At 37.7% G+C, this 19494-nt stretch overlaps 1 protein-coding gene across 12 annotated transcripts in view; it reads right to left on the bottom strand.

The window, feature by feature from the left end:
* EML5 (EMAP like 5) overlaps positions 1 to 19494 on the bottom strand; it is a 154428-nt gene that overhangs the window by 108883 nt on the left and 26051 nt on the right. For all 12 annotated transcript variants that reach the window (XR_005718806.1, XM_040227497.1, XM_040227498.1 and 9 more), the window contains exons 3-7: positions 11011 to 11109; positions 9140 to 9208; positions 8077 to 8262; positions 5193 to 5328; positions 3327 to 3528 (exon numbers count right to left, since the gene is read on the bottom strand). Coding sequence is in view for 11 of the 12 variants with exons in the window: in XM_040227497.1 (XP_040083431.1) it covers positions 3327 to 3528; positions 5193 to 5328; positions 8077 to 8262; positions 9140 to 9208; positions 11011 to 11109 (692 nt within the window). In the remaining variant the exon portion in view is untranslated. The remainder of the gene's footprint in view (positions 1 to 3326; positions 3529 to 5192; positions 5329 to 8076; positions 8263 to 9139; positions 9209 to 11010; positions 11110 to 19494) is intronic.

Here is a 19494-nt window from a genome sequence, read left to right as displayed (position 1 = left end):
TTCCATGTGGACAGCGCTATGGCATCTTCTATCTACATGAAACCAAGTAGCACAAAGACAGTAAGTGGCATAATTGATTAACATACCACTTAAAATATCAGTAGTTACCTGGAAAGAATCAGGTTGCATCTTCATCTCACTTCTTACACTACAGTAAATTTTACAAAGATTAGGAGTTAAACATAAAAAATAAATCCACTAATACACTAGCAGAATATACTAGAGAACTTTTTAACCTTAGGGAGGATTTCTCTATGCTAGAAAACTCAGAAGTCATAAAAGAAAACGTTGATAAATCCAGATGCATAAAATAAAATAACAACAAAAACTTTTTCATGACAAAAGATCTAAGCATAATAAAGAAGCAAGTAACAAGGTGGTGAAAAGTATTTGCAACTTACATTCCAAAGGTTTAATATCCATAATACGTAAAGAGCTGCTAAAAATAAAGGAGAAAGATATCTACAATGCACAAAAAAAATGGCAAGAAATGTGCATAGGCCATAGAAAGAATTCTGTGGAACCAAGTATTTTTTACTTGTAAATATTAAAGAATTATGCACTTTTCTGCTTTTCCTGTGCAAATTTTATCTAGGATAATCAAACAGTTAATGAGGAGAAATTCTTTTTATATAAACATGGTAGCTAAAAAATGAATAATGAATGATAGAGTTAGAATATCACTACTTGAAACTCAATAACATAACAGATTTAGGTCACATATTCTCGACAGGGGTAATATTGCCCCTCAAAAGCTAAAAATTAATTCTTAAGGGTGAAAATCTTAAATATTACAGTAGTTTGTGGCTCTCTTAAGTGCTACAGTACAAATACATATATGTATATATACATAAACACATTCATATTAATACATTCATACATATAATTTTTTGTGGTGCTAAAATTTCACAGGGAAGGAGTGCAATTAGGGGAGCAATGTCTTAAAAGTTTCATTAGGAGAGCAACAATTTTTAAAAAATTTGAGAAGTACTGATCTAGATAACAACCATCAATGGCTGCAAATATGGCAAAAAGGAGACTACATATTACCATTAAACAAGGACACACAATACTACCTAGGAAATATTCTGAGTGAAAATTCCTAGCTGCATCTCAGCAAACTCTAGATCTAACTATCAGTTTGCAGAATACAGGGAAGAGGGAATGCATTAAAATATACTATAGGTATTCAAATCCAGAATGTGGAGAACTCTAGAGGGAAAATATTAAGTTTCTTCAACAAATAAACGTAAGGAGAAAAATCAAAAAGGGAAGAAGGGAAGCTATAGAATAAAAGAGATTTAAAGGACATATTAACAATTGCAATAAATGGACCTTATTATAAGTCTAATTCTAAGAAGCAAAAGGAATACAGTGATAACAGTATTGTGGTGATATTTAGAGTTATCTTTCAGAGATACAAATGGAAATATTAATACAGATGAAATGGGGACAAAAGACAATATCAAAGTGGGAAAAGTATCTCAACTGATATCACTGATCAGTGCTTCTCAAACTTTAGTGTCTAGAAAACCCTAAATTGGTGGATTCCTCATACAAGGTCCTGTATAAGGCATGATTAATTTGCATTGCTTACTAGTTCCCTTGTAATGTTGATGCTGCTGGTCTAGGAATCACACTTTAAAAACTACTGTCAGACAAAAGGCTAATTGCTGCTTTCATATATAGACAGGTACTGGACCCTATATTAAAATAATTAGAAAAAGACCAATGAACTAAGAGAAAATATGCAAAGAGCTTGAACAAACAAGTCAAAGAAAAGGAAATATAAGTCTCCTCTAAACATATGAAAACATACTCAAGATCCCTCAATATGAGAGAAAAGCGTATTTTTAAAACATAACAAGGTATCATTTTTCACAGTTCAGGGTGATTAGTGCTGGCAAGAGTGTGAGAGAAAAGGCTCTGTCACACGTTGCTGATAGGTGTGTAAACTGCTATTGGCTCTGTGTAAGGCACTATTCATTAAAATTTAAAATGCATGTATCTTTTGAACACTAATATGTCAGGAGCCACGTTAGGCATTACTGACAAAATAGAGGCACAGCCCTAAACCCCCTCCCTTTGTTCCGTAGGCACGGACCCGGAATGAAGGAGTTAGGTTTTGTGATTCTGACTTGTTTTTTCCTTTCCTCAGCTGAGTTGACTGAAGAGAATATTAAGGTGCTTATTGTTTTTGAGAGGAGCATGAGAAGGTATAAAGCCTTCTGCAGCTGTGCTCAAAAAATAATTCATAAAGTTAATCACTGACATTTGTTCAAGAACTTTTACAAAAAAGTGTTCCAGGGTGAGCACACAGGCCGCAGCTTGAGGCCATGGGAGGGACTGCTATCTGAAGCCCATTTGTGAGAAAAGTGTTTATGGCAATGGAGTTTGCTGAATTTAGGGCTTAGGAATAATTAAAATAGTTAGAAGCTAAAGATTTAAGGATTGCTGTAATGTTACAATATTCTACTATAGCTTATAGAAATTAGGGACTTTAGAGATATTATTAGCTAGAAGCCCTTTCTAAGAAATAGTGAGCTTAGGATACTAGGGGCAAACAGGACTTAGAAAGATAAGAAATAAACTGAGGAATCTGGTGTGCAGCCCAGACATTAGCGTGAGTTACAGTGTATTCACAAGGACACATGAGAAAAAGTAGATAAGAGAATCGCTGAGGAAGGAACTCCTTTTGAGGGGCAACAGTGATTTTTGGAGAAAAATAAATCTGGGTCAATGGGAACTAAAAATATCAAACCTCTGATCTAATGCTTTTGTAAAAGTATAAAAGAGAATCATAAGCTTGAAATAAACAGTCAGGCCAAAAAAACTGAGAGGCTGCCTCAGTTTCTCGCCAACACTGACCATCCCTTCAGGTTGAATCCCTGGCTGCTGGAGCTGGACTCTGGCACTAATAAGAATTTACCACAGAAATATTCTTATTTACACATGGACTAAACGGCAAAGGTACAATGATACTCACTGCAAGCACTGCATTTAGAAGTGCAAAACTGGAAGAACCTAAACTTCCACCAAATGATAGTTTAGCTGAATAAACTACAGTACACAGGGGAATAGTATACAGCTGTTAAAAGAGGAGGTAGTTCTGTATATTTTTATATGAAACAAACTCCAACTTAGGCTTTTAAGAGAAAAATCCAAATCTTATAAATAGTTGTTAATTCTATACACTGTTGGCACCCGTTATGTTCATTTGTTGCTGATAAAATTTAAAACTAAGGTGTTTTTTTTTTTTTTAAATTTTTCTTCTGTTGCTCTAAGGACAAATTCCAGCCTATGCAATTACTCTGTGATTTGCTTACCTGACTGAACGATCATCGCTTCCAGTCACGGCCAAAGGTTTAGTAGGATGGACAGCAAGTGCCCACAGCTCGCCTTCACAATGCCCTTGCATAATTAGGAACGGCTTGTTTCTTTCATGAACCACAATTTCAAAAATTTCACCGTCCTGTGTTCCAACTAGAATGTGGTCTCCTCGCCAACACACACTCCTCACAGACAAACCTAGTCAAAATGGAATTGTACTTCAGATTAGTACTGTAAGAATGCTAATCTGCCTAAACCCCTATTAATTTTTGTATCTTTTGTACCTGAGGTGTAAGATGGAATCTTGGACCCACACAGTTTCATTCATCCATACTGTTTTCTATGTGAACTACTTCTTTTTATACACCCAGCTTCTACCCATCCTTCAGGACACACACTCTTCTTCCTCATTCGACAGCATCAGTCACAGCCCAACTACTTCCTCAGTCAGTGTCTTCTAACACAGTGCATGTCGTCCACAGAGTAATTATTCAGGGGCTACCCTCATGTGCTTAGTCGCTCCGTCGTGTTCGACTCTGCAGCCCCATGGGCTATAGTGCGTCAGGCTCCTTTGTCCATGGGGATTCTCCAGGTAAGAATACTGCAGAAGGTTGCCATGCCCTCCTCCACGGCATCTTCCCAACCCAGGAATCGAACCCACGTCTCCCACATTGCAGGTGGATTCTTTACCATCTGAGCCACTAGGAAAGCCTATAACTACCACCATGCTGCTGCTACTGCTGCTAAGTTGCTTCAGTCGTGTCTGACTCTGTGCGACCCCATAGACGGCAGCCCACCAGGCTCCCCCGTTCCTGGGATTTGCCAGGCAAGAACGCTGGAGTGGGGTGCCATTGCTTTCTCCAACTACCACCATAGAATTGTTTTATTTTTCTCTTAGAATAATCTGATTTTTATGTGTCTATATTGCACCTCTTCAATGTGCTCATAAAATCATTAAGAAGAAAGATTTCTACTTTTTCTGTATACAATCCTTTTTGCAACCTCAGGAAAGCTGGTATTTCCCTGTTTCCTCATCTAGATAGTATGGTCAACAATGAGCTACTGTGCAACTTACAATGTTATGAGAATCAAATAAGAAAAAGTGTCAAATTATTTTATAAATTTTACAGTACAGAAATGCTCAGCAAAACTCATGAAAACAATATAACAGCTAACATTTACTGGATGATCATTATGTACCAGACATTCTTCTAAAATTTTTACATATATTAGCTCATTTAATCCTCTGAGCTGTTTTTCTCATTTTACAGATGATGGTATGCAGCCCAAGGTCTCATGTCTAATAACTGACTAAAATGTGGCATAAATACAAACCTTCCAATCCTACTCTTATAATACAACACTAGTGGGTAATACGTTTACTTTTGTAGTGAAAGACTGTTTTATTACATCAGTTTTTTAAAATCCTCCAAAGAAAAACTTATATCTTGGTTGCTGACAAATTTGGATGGAGGAAAAACACACATACATGCACTTAAACAACCTTAAACAAAGTTCCTCTAACTCTCAACACGCTATTTTCAACAGTGTATTTGCTAAAGTTACATTTAGCATTCAAATAGCAAAATATTTCCAAAATGTAAGGTTACCAAAGTAAGTACTTATCACACCTCTCTGTGGGTCCCATTAGAGCTGGAATCTTTGTTGTAACAGTAAACCTACACAGTCTTCAGGCAAAATTTCTCATCAGCAGAAGGATTTTGATTAAACATATCCAGTACGAAGGGGCAAATGTAAGCCTCATTTCTATTTATAAACATGCTTTAAGTTTACTGAAAGAAAGAGGCAGCCCTTGGTCTAGTTGGAATCTGCCAATAATGAGATAACTGCTTTGCTATTACCTTTGTACCCCTGGTCTGTTTCCCTGAGATCAATCACAGTAATTGGTTTAAAAGTTAAATCCCAAAGACGAATACAGCCATCTCTGCCACCAGTAGCAAAGCCTTCTTCACAAGCATTCATGCTAAAAATTCCTGCCTAGAAGAGGGAATAAAATAATTTAACAATATATGCTTTTTAAGAAAATACACTACATGTGACAGTAGATCTCCACATAAAACTTCTGACATGGCAAAAGAACAGTCGAATGCATCAGAAAATACAGAGGATAATCCAGAAATAGATCTAAGTACATATAGGAACTCATATATGACCAAAGTGGTATTTAATGATATAAGAGAAAATGAAGTTAAACCTATAACATATACAAAAATGAATCAGACAAAACCAAAACATACAGACAAAATTCTAACTTTAAAAAATAAAACAAATATGTTAGAAAAGAGTCAAAAGAACACTTATGTAACTTTGGGCTGTGAAAGAACTTTATAAGTATGGCAGTTGTCCATAAGCCATAAAGGAAAATTTTTAAATTTTTCATAGGAGAAAAGATATCATAAGTAAAAACAAACAGACTGGGGAAATATTTGCAATGTGTATGACTGTCAAAATGTGTATGTATATGTCAATGTGTATTACTAACACACAAATAAACAAAATAAAATCCAACAACAACAATAACCAAAAAAAAAGAGCAAAGGATAAGTAAAGTCAATTAATAGAAAAGGAAATTCAAGTACAGTTGACCCTTGAACAATGCAGGAGTTTTGTGGAGTCAAAAATTCTAGTATAACTTAGAAGTGAACCTCCATATCCAAGATTTCTCCATATCTGCAGTTCCACAGTATCTGTGAATTTAACCAACCACAAACTGTGTAGTACTACAAAGCTACAGTTTTTCCAGTAGTCATGCGTGGATGTGAGAGTTGGACCATAAAGAAAGCTGAGAGCCAAAGAGCTGATGCTTTCTAATTGTAGTGTTGGAGAAGACTCTTCACAGTCCTTTGGACTACAAGGAGATCAAACCAGTCAACCCTAAAGGAAATCAATCCTGAATATTCAATGGAAGGACTGATGGTGAAGCGGAAACTCCAATACTTTGGTCACATATGTGAAGAGCCAAGTCACTGGAAAAGACCCTGATGCTGGGAGAGACTGAAGGCGGGAGAAGAGGGGGGACAGAGGATGAGATAGTTGGATGGCACCGTCAACTCAATGGACATGGGTTTGGGCAAACTCTGGAAGATAACACACAACTGAGCATAAGCATGCACGCACGCGTGCACACATGCAGTATTTACCACTAAAAATCATCCCCATACAAGTGGACCCTTGAGGTTCAAACCTATGTTGTTTAAGGGTCAGCTGTAGTCAGTAAATATAAGAAATTTCACAAATCGATGGGAAAGAAAATTAAAACAAATAGTTAATATTTTTCACCCAGAAGATAAGAAAAATTTATAATAGTGATCACATCCTGGGCTAATGACTATGAGGAACAAACTGGGAAAGAAAATTAAAACAAATAGTTAACATTTTTCACCCAGAAGATAAGCAAAAATTTACAATAGTGATCACGTCCTGGACTAATGACTATGAGGAACAAACTGGTATTTTTATACTGATGGTACAAAATGTGAAATGCCACAACTTTCACTAGAATCTGCTATTTCTGGTCTTCAGACATTTTGCTGAAAGCAATACCTGCTCTAAGCAGTTCTTAAGTATACTTAACACGAAATGTATTATATATTTAATAGTGATTCATATTAATATGTGTGTGTGTGCTCAGTCATGTCTGACTCTTTGCAACCCTATGGACTGTAGTCCACCAGACTCTTCTGTCCATGGGATTTCCCAGGCAAGAATACTGGAGCAGGTTGCCATTTCTTTCTCCAGGGGATCTTCCTGACCCTGCGACTGAACCCACGTCTCTAGTATATCCTGCATTGGCAGGTGGATTCTTTACCACTATGCCACCTGGGAAGCTTAATAGCTTTTCTACTTGAGATGCTCCTGATAACAATATTGTGGCTCTATGCCCCCTAGTTCCCTTCACTATGTGAGGGACCCAATTGCTAAAAGGACCAAATCAAAAAACACTAAAAGGTTTCCTTTTTAAAAAATTTTATCTTGTATTGGGGTATAGCTGATTAACAATGCTGTGACAGTTTCAGGTGAAGAGCAAAAGGACATGCGTCCATTCTCCCCCAAACTCCCCTCCCATTCAGGTTGCCACATAGCATTAAGCAGAGTTCACGTGCCACAGCAGGCCCTGCTGGTTTACCCATTTTAAAGACAGCAGCGTGAACATGGCCTTCCCAAACTCCCTAACTACCTCCTCTCTCATTCTTCCCCCAGTAAGTTCATTCTCTACGTCTGTGAGATTCTTTCTGAAAAATCACTAAAAGGTTTTAACAACAGATCTTTTTTCCTGGTTTGGTAATTTATTATATGAAAATCTCATGAAGTACAAAAATTTCTTTGTCACTCACTTAATCAATGATATTAAAATTGAAAAGTTAATATTATTCTAGAACTATCCCCAAATTTCCCACTGGTAAATCAGCCACAAAAGCACTAGTTTTATTCTAATGTGGTTAATCTAGAATACTTCTAGGTTAAATTTAAGAAGCTTTTTCCAATAATGAAAAAGACACCATACTAAAACAATGGTTTGAACAAAATACTAATTATACTAGTTTAATTGCATAATGTTTCTTCATTGAAATCTTGAAAACAAACAGACAAATTAATTCAACTGTAATAGCAGTTTTCAAGTAACTGAATTGATTAGAATGTCTGCTATTATGGAACTTTTCATTCTAAGACAAGGTAGTAAGTAATTAATACTTAAAAGTATTCAAAATATTTAAATATACTTACAGTATGAGCTCCTTGTATTGTTCGTATAAGATTGATTCCTTTCCAAACATATATATCCCCATTGAGTGCGCCAGAATATGTTAATTCATCCCTTGCACAGGCCAGGCACAAGATGGTCTGAAGGTCACCAGTCTTCCCAAAGACCCCTCGTTTTGGGGTCAGAGCATTTCCACATAAACTCCAGAACTAAAAGTACATAGTATAATCAAATTACCACAGAAGGCTCATAATATAAATATTTCCAGTACTTTGATGCTATATTAGCACAGGAGACAAGAAACCACCCATGAAATTCCCTTATGATTCAACAGCATTCAATGTTCACTTCCTTATCCTAGTGCGGTCATTAGCTACATCACAGCAGATAAACCACTGGTTTCAATCCTTACTGTAAGAATAAAGGGGCTGAACTGGAATATTTTTTAAAATATGCTATTTCCCTTAGTTTTCTGGGAGAAAAACTACATAAACTTAGATTAAAAAGTTGGGAATAGGTTACCAATGAAAGTGAAGCTAATATTCATTTCTTTAGTCACTTTGGTATTTCAAATACTCAAGAGCCACATCTGTCCAGTGGTCACTCTATAGCAGAGGACCGAGCTGGATTCTAGAACAACGGTTCTTAACTCCTGCTGAGCATCAGAATCATTTGAATACCTGGGCTTCACTCACTCTCCAGAGGTTCTCCGTCAGTACATCTCAGTGGGGGTTTGGGTACACTATGCTTTAATTTCCCCCAGATGATTTTAATATGCAGCCGAAGTTGATAATCACTGATTTAGAAGAAAATAACAGACTGAAATTGGGACTTACGGAAAGGAAGAGAACAAGCTATACTTATGCACAGAAATCATGAAGCTTTTAAACTTAAATATCATTAAGTTTCATTGATGAGAGCATTCATTAGCTATTTGAATGGATAAGTCACAATTTTTTGTCCTTTGAGGCTTCTAATTTTAAACGTGTGTGTGTGTGTATGTGTGTGTGTAAACTGCAGTGTGATGTGTGCTTAGTAGCAGAGAATAAGTAATCATGACTATTATAAGTAAGACTCTTCCAGTACCTTGATATGTTTTACACCACAGCTGACAAGTTTATTTGGCTGGTACAAATCCCAAGAAATATCAAATATCTGTAAAAAATATATATATCAGATTCACTGTTAAGACACTTATTTTGAGAATCATTTAAGAGTCCTGTCCAAAAGCCCAAATAGCCCAAAAGTCCACATATCAGAAAACAATATTCCTCAATAAATAAAAATCAGAATTTTACATTTCTATCAGAAATTTAAAAAATCCTATCAGAAATAAAGTAGCAAAATGAAACAAAACTATTTCTTAGTTTCTATGAACCATATGAAACAACTACTGGAGTGAAAATTAACACCTCTATTTTTAATTTAAAAAAAATTCTGGTCTATAAATAACACGAATGATTCAACAGAACTAGGGCATGAGGCAGGTACCTGCAAAAATTCTACAGAGGAAAGATAATGAACAGAACATACACTTAACACTTTTGCAGCTAGAAATAAAAATAAGAGAACATTTTTGCAGCTTTCTATCACATAGAACTACTTATATAAAGGATCCAAATATTTATTTCACAGTAAAAATTCTGTTTCTAGTTTTCTACGTTGTTTAAATTTTCATTACTGTATAAATTTTGGAAATCCCCAGACTTAATTTCTAAGACTCCATAAGTTATAAACAAACAAATCTTCGTTACAAAATCAAACAAGAAAAAACCCAGATGAAATAAAATATGCATTAGAAATATGAACTTTAACAATAAATAAAAAAAAACTTAATATTTGAAAAAAATTTTATAGCAGAAAAGACAATACTGCTCTACGGTAGTCTTCACCATGTTTCTTTGACAACTGCCTGCATAATCACCTAATATGCTACTACCTCCAAAAATTTCCACAGTGATAGTTTTTAGTGACCAATGAAGAAAGCACACATCTTAAAAATAAACATTTAGCAACTCACCATAATACAGATTAAATGAAAAACATACTTTAAAATACTTTTAAAAGTACCTTTAAAAGAACCCTTAAAAATACTTTTAATCAGTCTATTTATTAAGTTCAAAGTACTAATGTGTGAAATGCTTTGATCTAAGTAAGTTAGAATACATAACTGTATAATAAAATGCACCTAACACTCTAATAATTATCTAAATTGTTTGCATATAACAGACCTGAGAATATGCCAAAACCAAGTTTATCTTCCAAAATACAAATGCATACAAAAATTTTTATACAACTTTTACTGATTCATAGATTAGCCCCAAACAGAATCAATGACTATAGCTCCTATGCTAGTTCAGGTTAGGATTTTACTATACACCAAAAAAATCAGACATTTTTAAGAGTTTATGACAAAATTTTTGATGTTTTATAAAAGTGGTATAATATTTAATTAAAAAGCTGACTACAATATATTCATTATGTTAATTTCACACAACATGGAATAAGGAATACATTTTTAACAAGTTTCCAAAGTGAAAAATGTTAGGTCTCTAACATAATTTCAAATTTACACACACAATATTATTTACCCTAACTATAATACTTTTATAACAAATCAATGATAAACCAAACTAAATAATAAATAGAGCCTAGGCATGACCCATTCAATTTTTTAATTTAGGTCTGGACAACTTAAAACTCATCATTTTTGCTGAAGCAAACACTGGATTAAAGGTTTTGTGCTAAAACTACATATCAAGTTATGTTTTTGAGTATTACAACACATATATGCATTCTAAAATTGTATAAGTACTTTCAATTACACTTTAAATTTTTAATTACATACAAACAACTGACAATAACAAGAACAAAACACAGAAACATAAAATCCCCTGACCCTCCTCTGGTTTCTTCCCACCCAATACCCGTTAGAAACTCCAAGGCAGAATACTTACTCTATCTGTGTGACCTGGAGCCATAGATAACATTTTCCCTCTTTTCCAGTCCCAAACGCAAACTGCATTCTTTGAATCAAGTCCAACTGAAACCAAGCGCTGAGTTATGGTTAAGAAGTCCGGAGGGCAAGGGAAATAAAAAAGCAAACAAATACAAAATGAACCAAATTATAAATGGCAAACAAATACTACTCATGGCTATTACAAACATCAAAACTTATACACATATTTTATAGACCTCATAGAAAGGCTGGATGGGTTTCATCTTATTAATATTTTCATATATGTGTAGCTTTTCCCATTAAGAAACAGAAGAAAGACTTCCATTTCTAATGGTGGTGGTGGTAGAGTCGCTAAGTCATATCTGACTCTTGCAACCCCATGGACTGTAGCCTGCCAGCAGGACTGACAAAACACCCTATTATACATCTCCTGCTAAAAGCTAAAAATGCTAGATAAAATGTAAACACATCTTTTTAAATGCACTTTTGAGTTGCCAAGGAATTAAGAGAGAACAAAACCAAAGTGATTTTCTATGGGAATCCTAGAAGTAGGAGAGCTCCTATACCCACTTAATTCTAAAGTTATCAGCTAACTCTGGGAAGCCTGATTTTTGTTCTGCAGACTGAAGACGAACAGAAGATAAACTTTAGGGCCTGCCCAAGGCAGGGAATTGAATTGCAGACCTTTGGCTAAAGCAGTGAACTCCTCAGAGTAAGGGAGAACAAGAAACCATCCCTTTTCAAAGAGCGGGGCAGCAATGCACAAAGGAGGAGAAAACCTCCTTCAAAGTGTGTTGCCACAGTGACCTTGACATGGTTGGCGGGTCTAAATCCACACTAATCGTGAATCCTTCAAGTGAGAACTCTCATTCAGAGGGGTCCTAAAGACTGCAGAGTTTTTAAGCATTTTCAACAATGGGGCACAGGCAAATACAAATTCTATGTGGAGGACTGATCCTGTAATCCATCCCTCAAAGAATTCCTACAATTAGTAATTCAATAAAAATAAAACAAACAACCTCATACCCGAGAACCAGAGGAAATAAGGTACCATAAGTGAGAATCAGCAAGCTACTAAACACAGCAAAATCAACCTTGAAAAGCATCAGACATTGAAGTTTTTAATTATGTTTATTTTTCATTTCTAGAAATTCTGTTTGCTTCCTTAAATTTGCTGGGATGCTCTTTGTAATCTTCCATTCTTTCCCCATATGAAGATATTTGGAAGCCTTGGATTTTATTTTTCTACTCATGTGCACAGAGTAGGTATTTGGGAACTACAGAGTATCTCTACTTATGTGAGCAGAGAAATAAAAATTTAAGCCTTCCAAATATCTTCATATGGGGAAAGAATGGAAGATTACAAAGAGCATCCCAGCAAATTTAAGGAAACAAACAGAATTGCTAGAAATGAAAAATAAAAAAGATTTAAAACTCAGTGGAAGTTACACAGGCGATGAGAGGGAGATGAAGAGACAAAGAGTTGAAAAGGGGATGGTGAGACGGGAAGTATGACAGAGATTAAGAAGCATGAGAGATGGCGTTTCAGTCATGAAAGAGTATCAGGGTCTGAACTTGTCCCCCTGCCATAAATGACTAGAAAACCATACAAAATACATAAAACAAGTGTTTTTGGACATTTTTAATAGGAAGTGAAGCAGTAAAACCCTGATTGAGGGGGAAGCAAACAAGGTATATTCTGCAGTTGCCCTAGCCTTCATCTAGGAGGTGATTTACAGACTATAGCACAGAAAGGTGGAATCCAAATAGAGCCCAGAAGATTTGCTGATTTGAGAATATGGAGCCTGGAGTTCAGAGAGGCCAAGATTGCTACAGTTTGCGGGCAGAGAAAGAACTCTAGAAAACCTGTTTACAGGCGCCTGGAGAACACCAATCTTTGTGTGCATAGGGTGAAATTCACAAAGCCATGCAAAGAACACTTCTGAAAAAAGAACAACTGCTGGGGAGCTAAAGCCAAACAATTACCAGAGATTACAAAGAGTCAGGATTTTTCAGACTTCCAACAGGAAGAATGGAGATATATCTTCTTCAGTGTGTGTTCAGCAGAGATTCCAGGAGCATCACATCAGAGTACTGAAGTTTAACTAGTAGTCCTAGAGAAAAGCTGCTCTGCTGCTACTGCTGCTAAGTCGCTTCAGTCTTGTCCGACTCTGTGTGACCCACAGATGAAGCCCACCAGGCTCCCCCGTCCCTGGGATTCTCCAGGCAAGAACACTGGAGTGGGTTGCCATTTCCCTCTCCAATGCAGGAAAATGAAAAGTGAAAGGAAGTCACTCAGTCATGTCCGACTCACTGCAACCCCACGGACTGCAGCCTACCAGGCTCCTCTATCCATGGGATTTTCCAGGCAAGAGTACTGGAGTGGGGTGCCACTGCCTTCTCCACAAAACATCCTACATTTGATTAAAAAAAAAAAAAACAAATCCACAAATCTGAGATAGTCAAGATTCAAGCAGAATAATCTCACACACAGAAAAAACATATTAACACACATGGTCATCAAACTGTTGAACCAGTGGCCAAAAAAGACACAATTTTGGTGTGCAGAAACAAAGATTTTAAAATTACCCTAGGCTTCTCATCTGATGTTATGCACATCAAATCACAATTAATAGCCTCTCTGAAGTGCTGAAGGGGAAAAAACGTCAACATAGAATTATATACCTACCAAAAATATTCAAAACTTGGGTCAAAATATTTTTTTACTTTATTTTGAGAAAATCCATCATCAACAAAGCTGCACTATAAGATATGATAATGGAAATTTCTTCAGGCAGAAAGAAAATGATACCAAAGAGAGACTTAATTTACATATATGAATGAAGAGTACCCAAATGGTAAATAAAAAAGACTTTTCTTATTTTTAATTTTCTTTGAAAACTGTTTAAGGCAAACATAATAACAGTTATTATAGAGTTTACAGAGCATGTAAAATGAATGAAAATGAAAGCTGTAAAATGAATGACAACAATAGCATAATAAACAGAAAGAAAAAAAGAAACAGCAGAATACACACTTTTAAAGTGCATGGGAGCCCACAGGAAGACAGCAAAAGTTTGAACTACAAAATAAGCCTAAATAAATTTAGAATAATTAAAATACACAGTATGTTCTCTGACATAATTCAAAGACAAAATTCAATCAGAATAACAGAAAGTTACACAGAAAATTCTCCAAATATCTGGCAACTATCAATACAATTCTAAGTAACTGAAGGGTTAAAAGAAAACATCACAGGGACAAACTCACAACACGTACTTTGAAAAACACTGGTTTAAAAGCAGGGGTAGGAAAATTACAGCCCTCGGACTTGCACCCTGTTTTAATAAACAAAGTTTTACTGGAACACAGCCATACCTATTCCTTTATAAGCTGTCTATGACAGCTTTCATCCTAACGCGGAGCTGGAGTAACTGTGATAGAGACCGTATGCTCACCAGCTTAAAATATTTACTGACTTGTTATAGACAGCTTTGCCGGTCTCAGGTTTAGAGCACAGAGTCTGCCCAGGTTTAAACGCCAGTTCCATCTCTGTCCTTGACTGGATTCCCAATAGCAAGTAATCTGAGCAATTACTTAGCCTCTCTATACCTTAGGTTCCTCTTAAGTGAGGAGAATAGAATAAAACCTTAGGGTTAATATGAGAATTAACACATATAGATGAGTTAGAAGAGTGCTTGGCATATGCCTGCTGCTGCTAAGCTGCTAAGTCGCTTCAGTCGTGCCCAACTCTGTGCGAACCCATACACGGCAGCCCACCAGGCTCCCCCATCCCTGGGATTCTCCAGGCAAGAACACTGGAGTGGGTTGCCATTTCCTTCTCCAAATAAGTTATGCTTAATGTTATATAAATGTTTGCTATCATCATTGTTATTTTTACCATAACCATAATTAACTTTAAGAACCCATGCCTTCTACCCATCTGAATGAGAAATGCAATTGAGTACCTAGTTAGAAAGTTTCTGCAAAGCAGAATTATTATTTAAGTCCCCAAATGGAAAGAATGAATGACTTACATAAAAAGATACAGAATACAGTTTGTATCTGGCTCTCCATCAAGTCACAGTAGCAGAAATTTCAAGTGAACTAGAAGAGACAACTTGCTCCTAAGAGTTCTTTGTATCTGGCTTTCCATCAAGTCACAGTAGCAGAAATTTCAAGTGAACTAGAAGAGACAACTTGCTCCTAAGAGTTCTTAGTATTTGGGAACTAGAGAGTACCTGCATATGTTGAGCTAAAACAAAAATATCTACCTCTTGCTATGGCACACTGTGTAAAGATTAAAATTTTATAAGCCAAGTATAAAGTAAGGAACAGTCAGCAAGGCAGTGGGCATCTTATCAGTGCCTCTTCCCTCTGGCTAAGCTGATCACACACAGTGAACCACAACTGTAAACTTTAAAACTCCAGGCTTCCCAAGTGGCTAAGCAGTAAAGAATCCACCTGCCAACTCAGGAGATGCCAGAGATTTGGGTTCGATCTCTGGGTTGGGATGATGCCCTGGAGAAGGAAGGAAGTGGCAGCCCACCCCACTACTCTTGCCTGGAAAATCCCATGGACAGAGGAGCCTGACGGGCTACAGTCCATGGGGTTGAAAAGAGTCAGACACAACTGGTGACTGAGCGCGCACATACCCTCAGCAGGGCCCCAGAGCATCTGGCTCTGTACAGGCAGTGACAACGTAGACCTGGGAGCACCTCCTCTGTGGCTCTGATAAACACTGCATGGCCCAAATCAACCTCCCTAACCACAGATGGCACCCACTCCAGTGCTCTTGCCTGGAAAATCCCACGGATGGAGCAGCCTGGTGGGCCGCAAGCCATGGGGTCGCGAAGAATTGGACATGACTGAGCGACTTCACTTTCACTTTTCACTCTCATGCATTGGAGAAGGAACGGCAACCCACTCCAGTGTTCTTGCCTGGAGAATCCCAGGGACAGAGGAGCCTGGTGGGCTGCCGTCTCTGGGGTCGCACAGAGTCGGACACAACCGAAGAGACTTAGCAGCAGCAGGAGCCACCACAGATTAAGCAACAGCAGAGGAAAAGGTAGAAACAACCAAGCAAACACCGCCCTCTTAGATTTCTGTAATTTTGTACCTTATCATCCTTTCTCACAGGTCCGCATAAAGTTTTCCAGTGAAAGTCATGCTTGAACCATATCTTAGAGTAAGAGACAGTTGGGCAGAAAAGTAAAACAAAATGTATTTCAGACCAAAGCATACCAACATGAGGTAATGGAGCTTTCAGGAAAGAGGTAGTACTTTGATGTGGCTGAGGGGAAGAGCGGCCTGCTGGGAAGTGGCAAGAGACAAGACTAGAGAAGTAGCCAGAGCCAGGAGAAGGAATAAGTCTTGTTTTTTAAAGAGTTAGAATAAAGGAATTCAGTTTTAAACATGTAATAAATGGTATATCTATATGACATTCATGGAGGCTATATGGAGTTGGAGAAGGAAATGGCAACCCACTCCAGTACTCTTGCCAGGAAAATCCCATAGACAGAGGTGCCTGGCAGGCTATAGTCCACGGGGTCACAAGAACCGGACATGACTTAGTGACTAAATCACCACATCATACGGAGTGGTGGAGAGAAGCTGGGGCCACTGTTACCTGGTACAGGAGTTAAAGTCATGATGCAGTAATCCTGAAAGAGAATCAAGTAAGGCGGTGACGGGAAAGAAAGCTATATTAATAGGAACACTGATATTTAAGAAGCAGACAGAAGGAGCAGCTCCTGACGGAGGAGCCTGGTAGGCTACAGTCCACGGGGTCACAAAGAGTGGGACACGACTGAGCGACTTCACTCACTCAAGAATAAGGGTGAACATCGCCATTTTAGGAATCAGTGAACTAAATGGACTGGAATGGGCAAATTTAATTCAGATGACCATTACATCTACTTAAAGAAGGAAATGGCAACCCACTCCAGTATTCTTGCCTGGAGAATCCCATGGACAGGGGAGCCAGGCAGGCAACCATCTATGGGGTCGCACAGAGTCAGACACGACAGACGTGATTTAGCATTATATCTATTACTGCAGACAAGAATCCCTTAGAAGAAATGGAATAGCCCTCATAGTCAGCAAGAGTCCAAAATGCAGTACTTGGGTGGAATCTCAAAAATGACAAGGCAAACCATTCAATATCACAGTAATCCAAGTCTATGCCCCAATCACTAATGCCAAAGAAGCTGAAGTTAAATGGTTCTATGAAGACCTACAAGACCTTCCAGATCTAACACCAAAAAAAGATGTCCTTTTCATCACAGGGGACTGGAATGCAAAAGTAGACAGTCAAAAGATACCTGGAGTAACAGGCAAGGTTGGCCTTGGAGTACAACATGAAGCAGGGCAAAGGCTAACAGCATTTTGCCAAGAGAACGCACTGGTCATAGCAAATACCCTTTTCCAACAACACAAGAGATGACTCTACACATGGACATCACCAGACGGTCAACACCAAAATCATACTGATTATATTCTTTGCAGTCAAAGATGGAGAAGCTCTATACAGTCAGCAAAACAAGACCAGGAGCTGACTGTGGCTCAGATCATGAATTCCTTATTGCCAAATTCAGACGTAAATTGAAGAAAGTAGGAAAACCACTAGGCCATTCATAAATCAAATCCCTTATGATTATACAGTGGAAGTGACAAATAGATTCAAGGAATCAGATCTGATAGAGTACCTGAAGAACTATGGACAGAGGTTCATAACACTGTATAGAAGGCGGGGATCAAAACCATCCCCAAGAAAAAGCAATGCAAAAAAGGCAAAATGGTTGTCTGAGGAGGTCTTACAAATAGCTGAGAAAAGAAGAGAAGTGAAAGGCAAAGAAGAAAAAGATAGATATACTTGCCTGAATGTAGAGTTCCAAAGAATAGCAAGGAGAGATAAGAAAGCCTTCCAAAGTGATCAAGGCAAGAAATAGAGGAAAACAATAGAAAGGGAAAGACTAGAGATCTCTTTAAGAAAATTAGAGATACCAAGGGAACATTTCATGCAAAGATGGGCTCGATAAAGGACAGAAATGGTATGGACCTAACAGAAGCAGAAGATATTAAGAAGAGGTGGCAAGAATACACAGAAGAACTGTACAAAAAAGATCTTCATGACTCAGATAATCATGATGGTATGATCACTCACCTAGAGCCAGACATCCTGGAATGTGAAGTCAAGTGGGACTTAGGAAGCATCACTACAAACAAAGCTAGTGGAGGTGATGGAATTCCAGATGAGCTATTTCAAATCCTAAAAGATGATGCTGTGAAAGTACTGCACTCAATATGCCAGCAAATTTGGAAAACTCAGCAGTGGTCACAGGACAGGAAAAGGTCAGTTTTCATTCCAATTCCAAAGGCAGAGCCAAAGAATATTCAAACTACCACACAATTGCAATCATTTCACATGCTATCAAAGTAATGCTCAAAATTCTCCAAGTTAGGCTTCAATAGTATGTGAACTGAGAGCTTCCAGATGTTCAAGCTGGATTTAGAAAAGGCAGAGGAATCAGATATCAAATTGCCAACATCTGTTGGATCATAGAAAAAGCAAGAGAATTCCAGAAAAACATCTACTTCTGCTTTACTGACTACACTAAAGCCTTTAACTATGTGGATCACAACAAGCTGGAAAATTCTTAGAGATGGGAATACCAGACCAACGTTCCCACCTCCTGAGAAATCTGTATGCAGGTCAAGAAGCAGAGAGGGAACAATGGACTAGTCTCAAATTGGGAAAGGAATACATCAAGGCTGTATATTGTCACCCTGCTTATTAAACTTCTATGCAGAGTACATCATGCGAAATCCGGGCTGGATGAGGAACAAGCTGGAATCAAGATAGCTGGGAGAAATATCAATAACCTCAGATATGCAGATGACACCCCCCTTATGGCAGAAAGCAAAGAGGAACTAAACAGCCTCTTGATGAAAGAGGAGAGTGAAAAAGTTGGCTTAAAACTCAACATTCAAAAAGCTAAGATCATAGCATCTGGTCCCATCACTTCATGGCAAATAGTAGGGGAACCAATGGAAACAGCGACAGACTTTATTTTCATGGGCTCCAAAATTACCTCAGATGGTGACTGCAGCCATGAAATTCAAAGACACTTGCAACTTGGAAGAAAAGCCATGACAAACCTAGACAGCATGTTAAAAAGCAGAGACATGACTTTGCCAACAAAGGTCTGTCTAGTCAAGGCTATGGTTTTTCCATTAGTCATTTATGGATGTGAGAGTTGGACCATAAAAGAAGGCTGAGCGCCGAAGAATTGATGCTTTGAACTGTGATGTTGGAGAAGACTCCTGAGAGTCCCCTGGACTGCAAGGAGATCAAACCAGTCAATCCTATAGGAAATCAGTCCTAAATATTCATTGGAAGGACTGATGCTGAAGCTGAAGCTCCAATACTTTGGCCATGTGATGTGAAGAGCTGACTCACTGGTAAAGACCCTGATGCTGG

The sequence above is a fragment of the Oryx dammah genome, unplaced genomic scaffold (genome assembly GCF_014754425.2).
Source record: "Oryx dammah isolate SB20612 unplaced genomic scaffold, SCBI_Odam_1.1 HiC_scaffold_26, whole genome shotgun sequence".
Taxonomy (NCBI): domain Eukaryota; kingdom Metazoa; phylum Chordata; class Mammalia; order Artiodactyla; family Bovidae; genus Oryx; species Oryx dammah.
The sequence above is the reverse complement of the archived record's forward strand: the minus strand, read 5'-3'. Positions and strand labels throughout refer to the sequence as shown.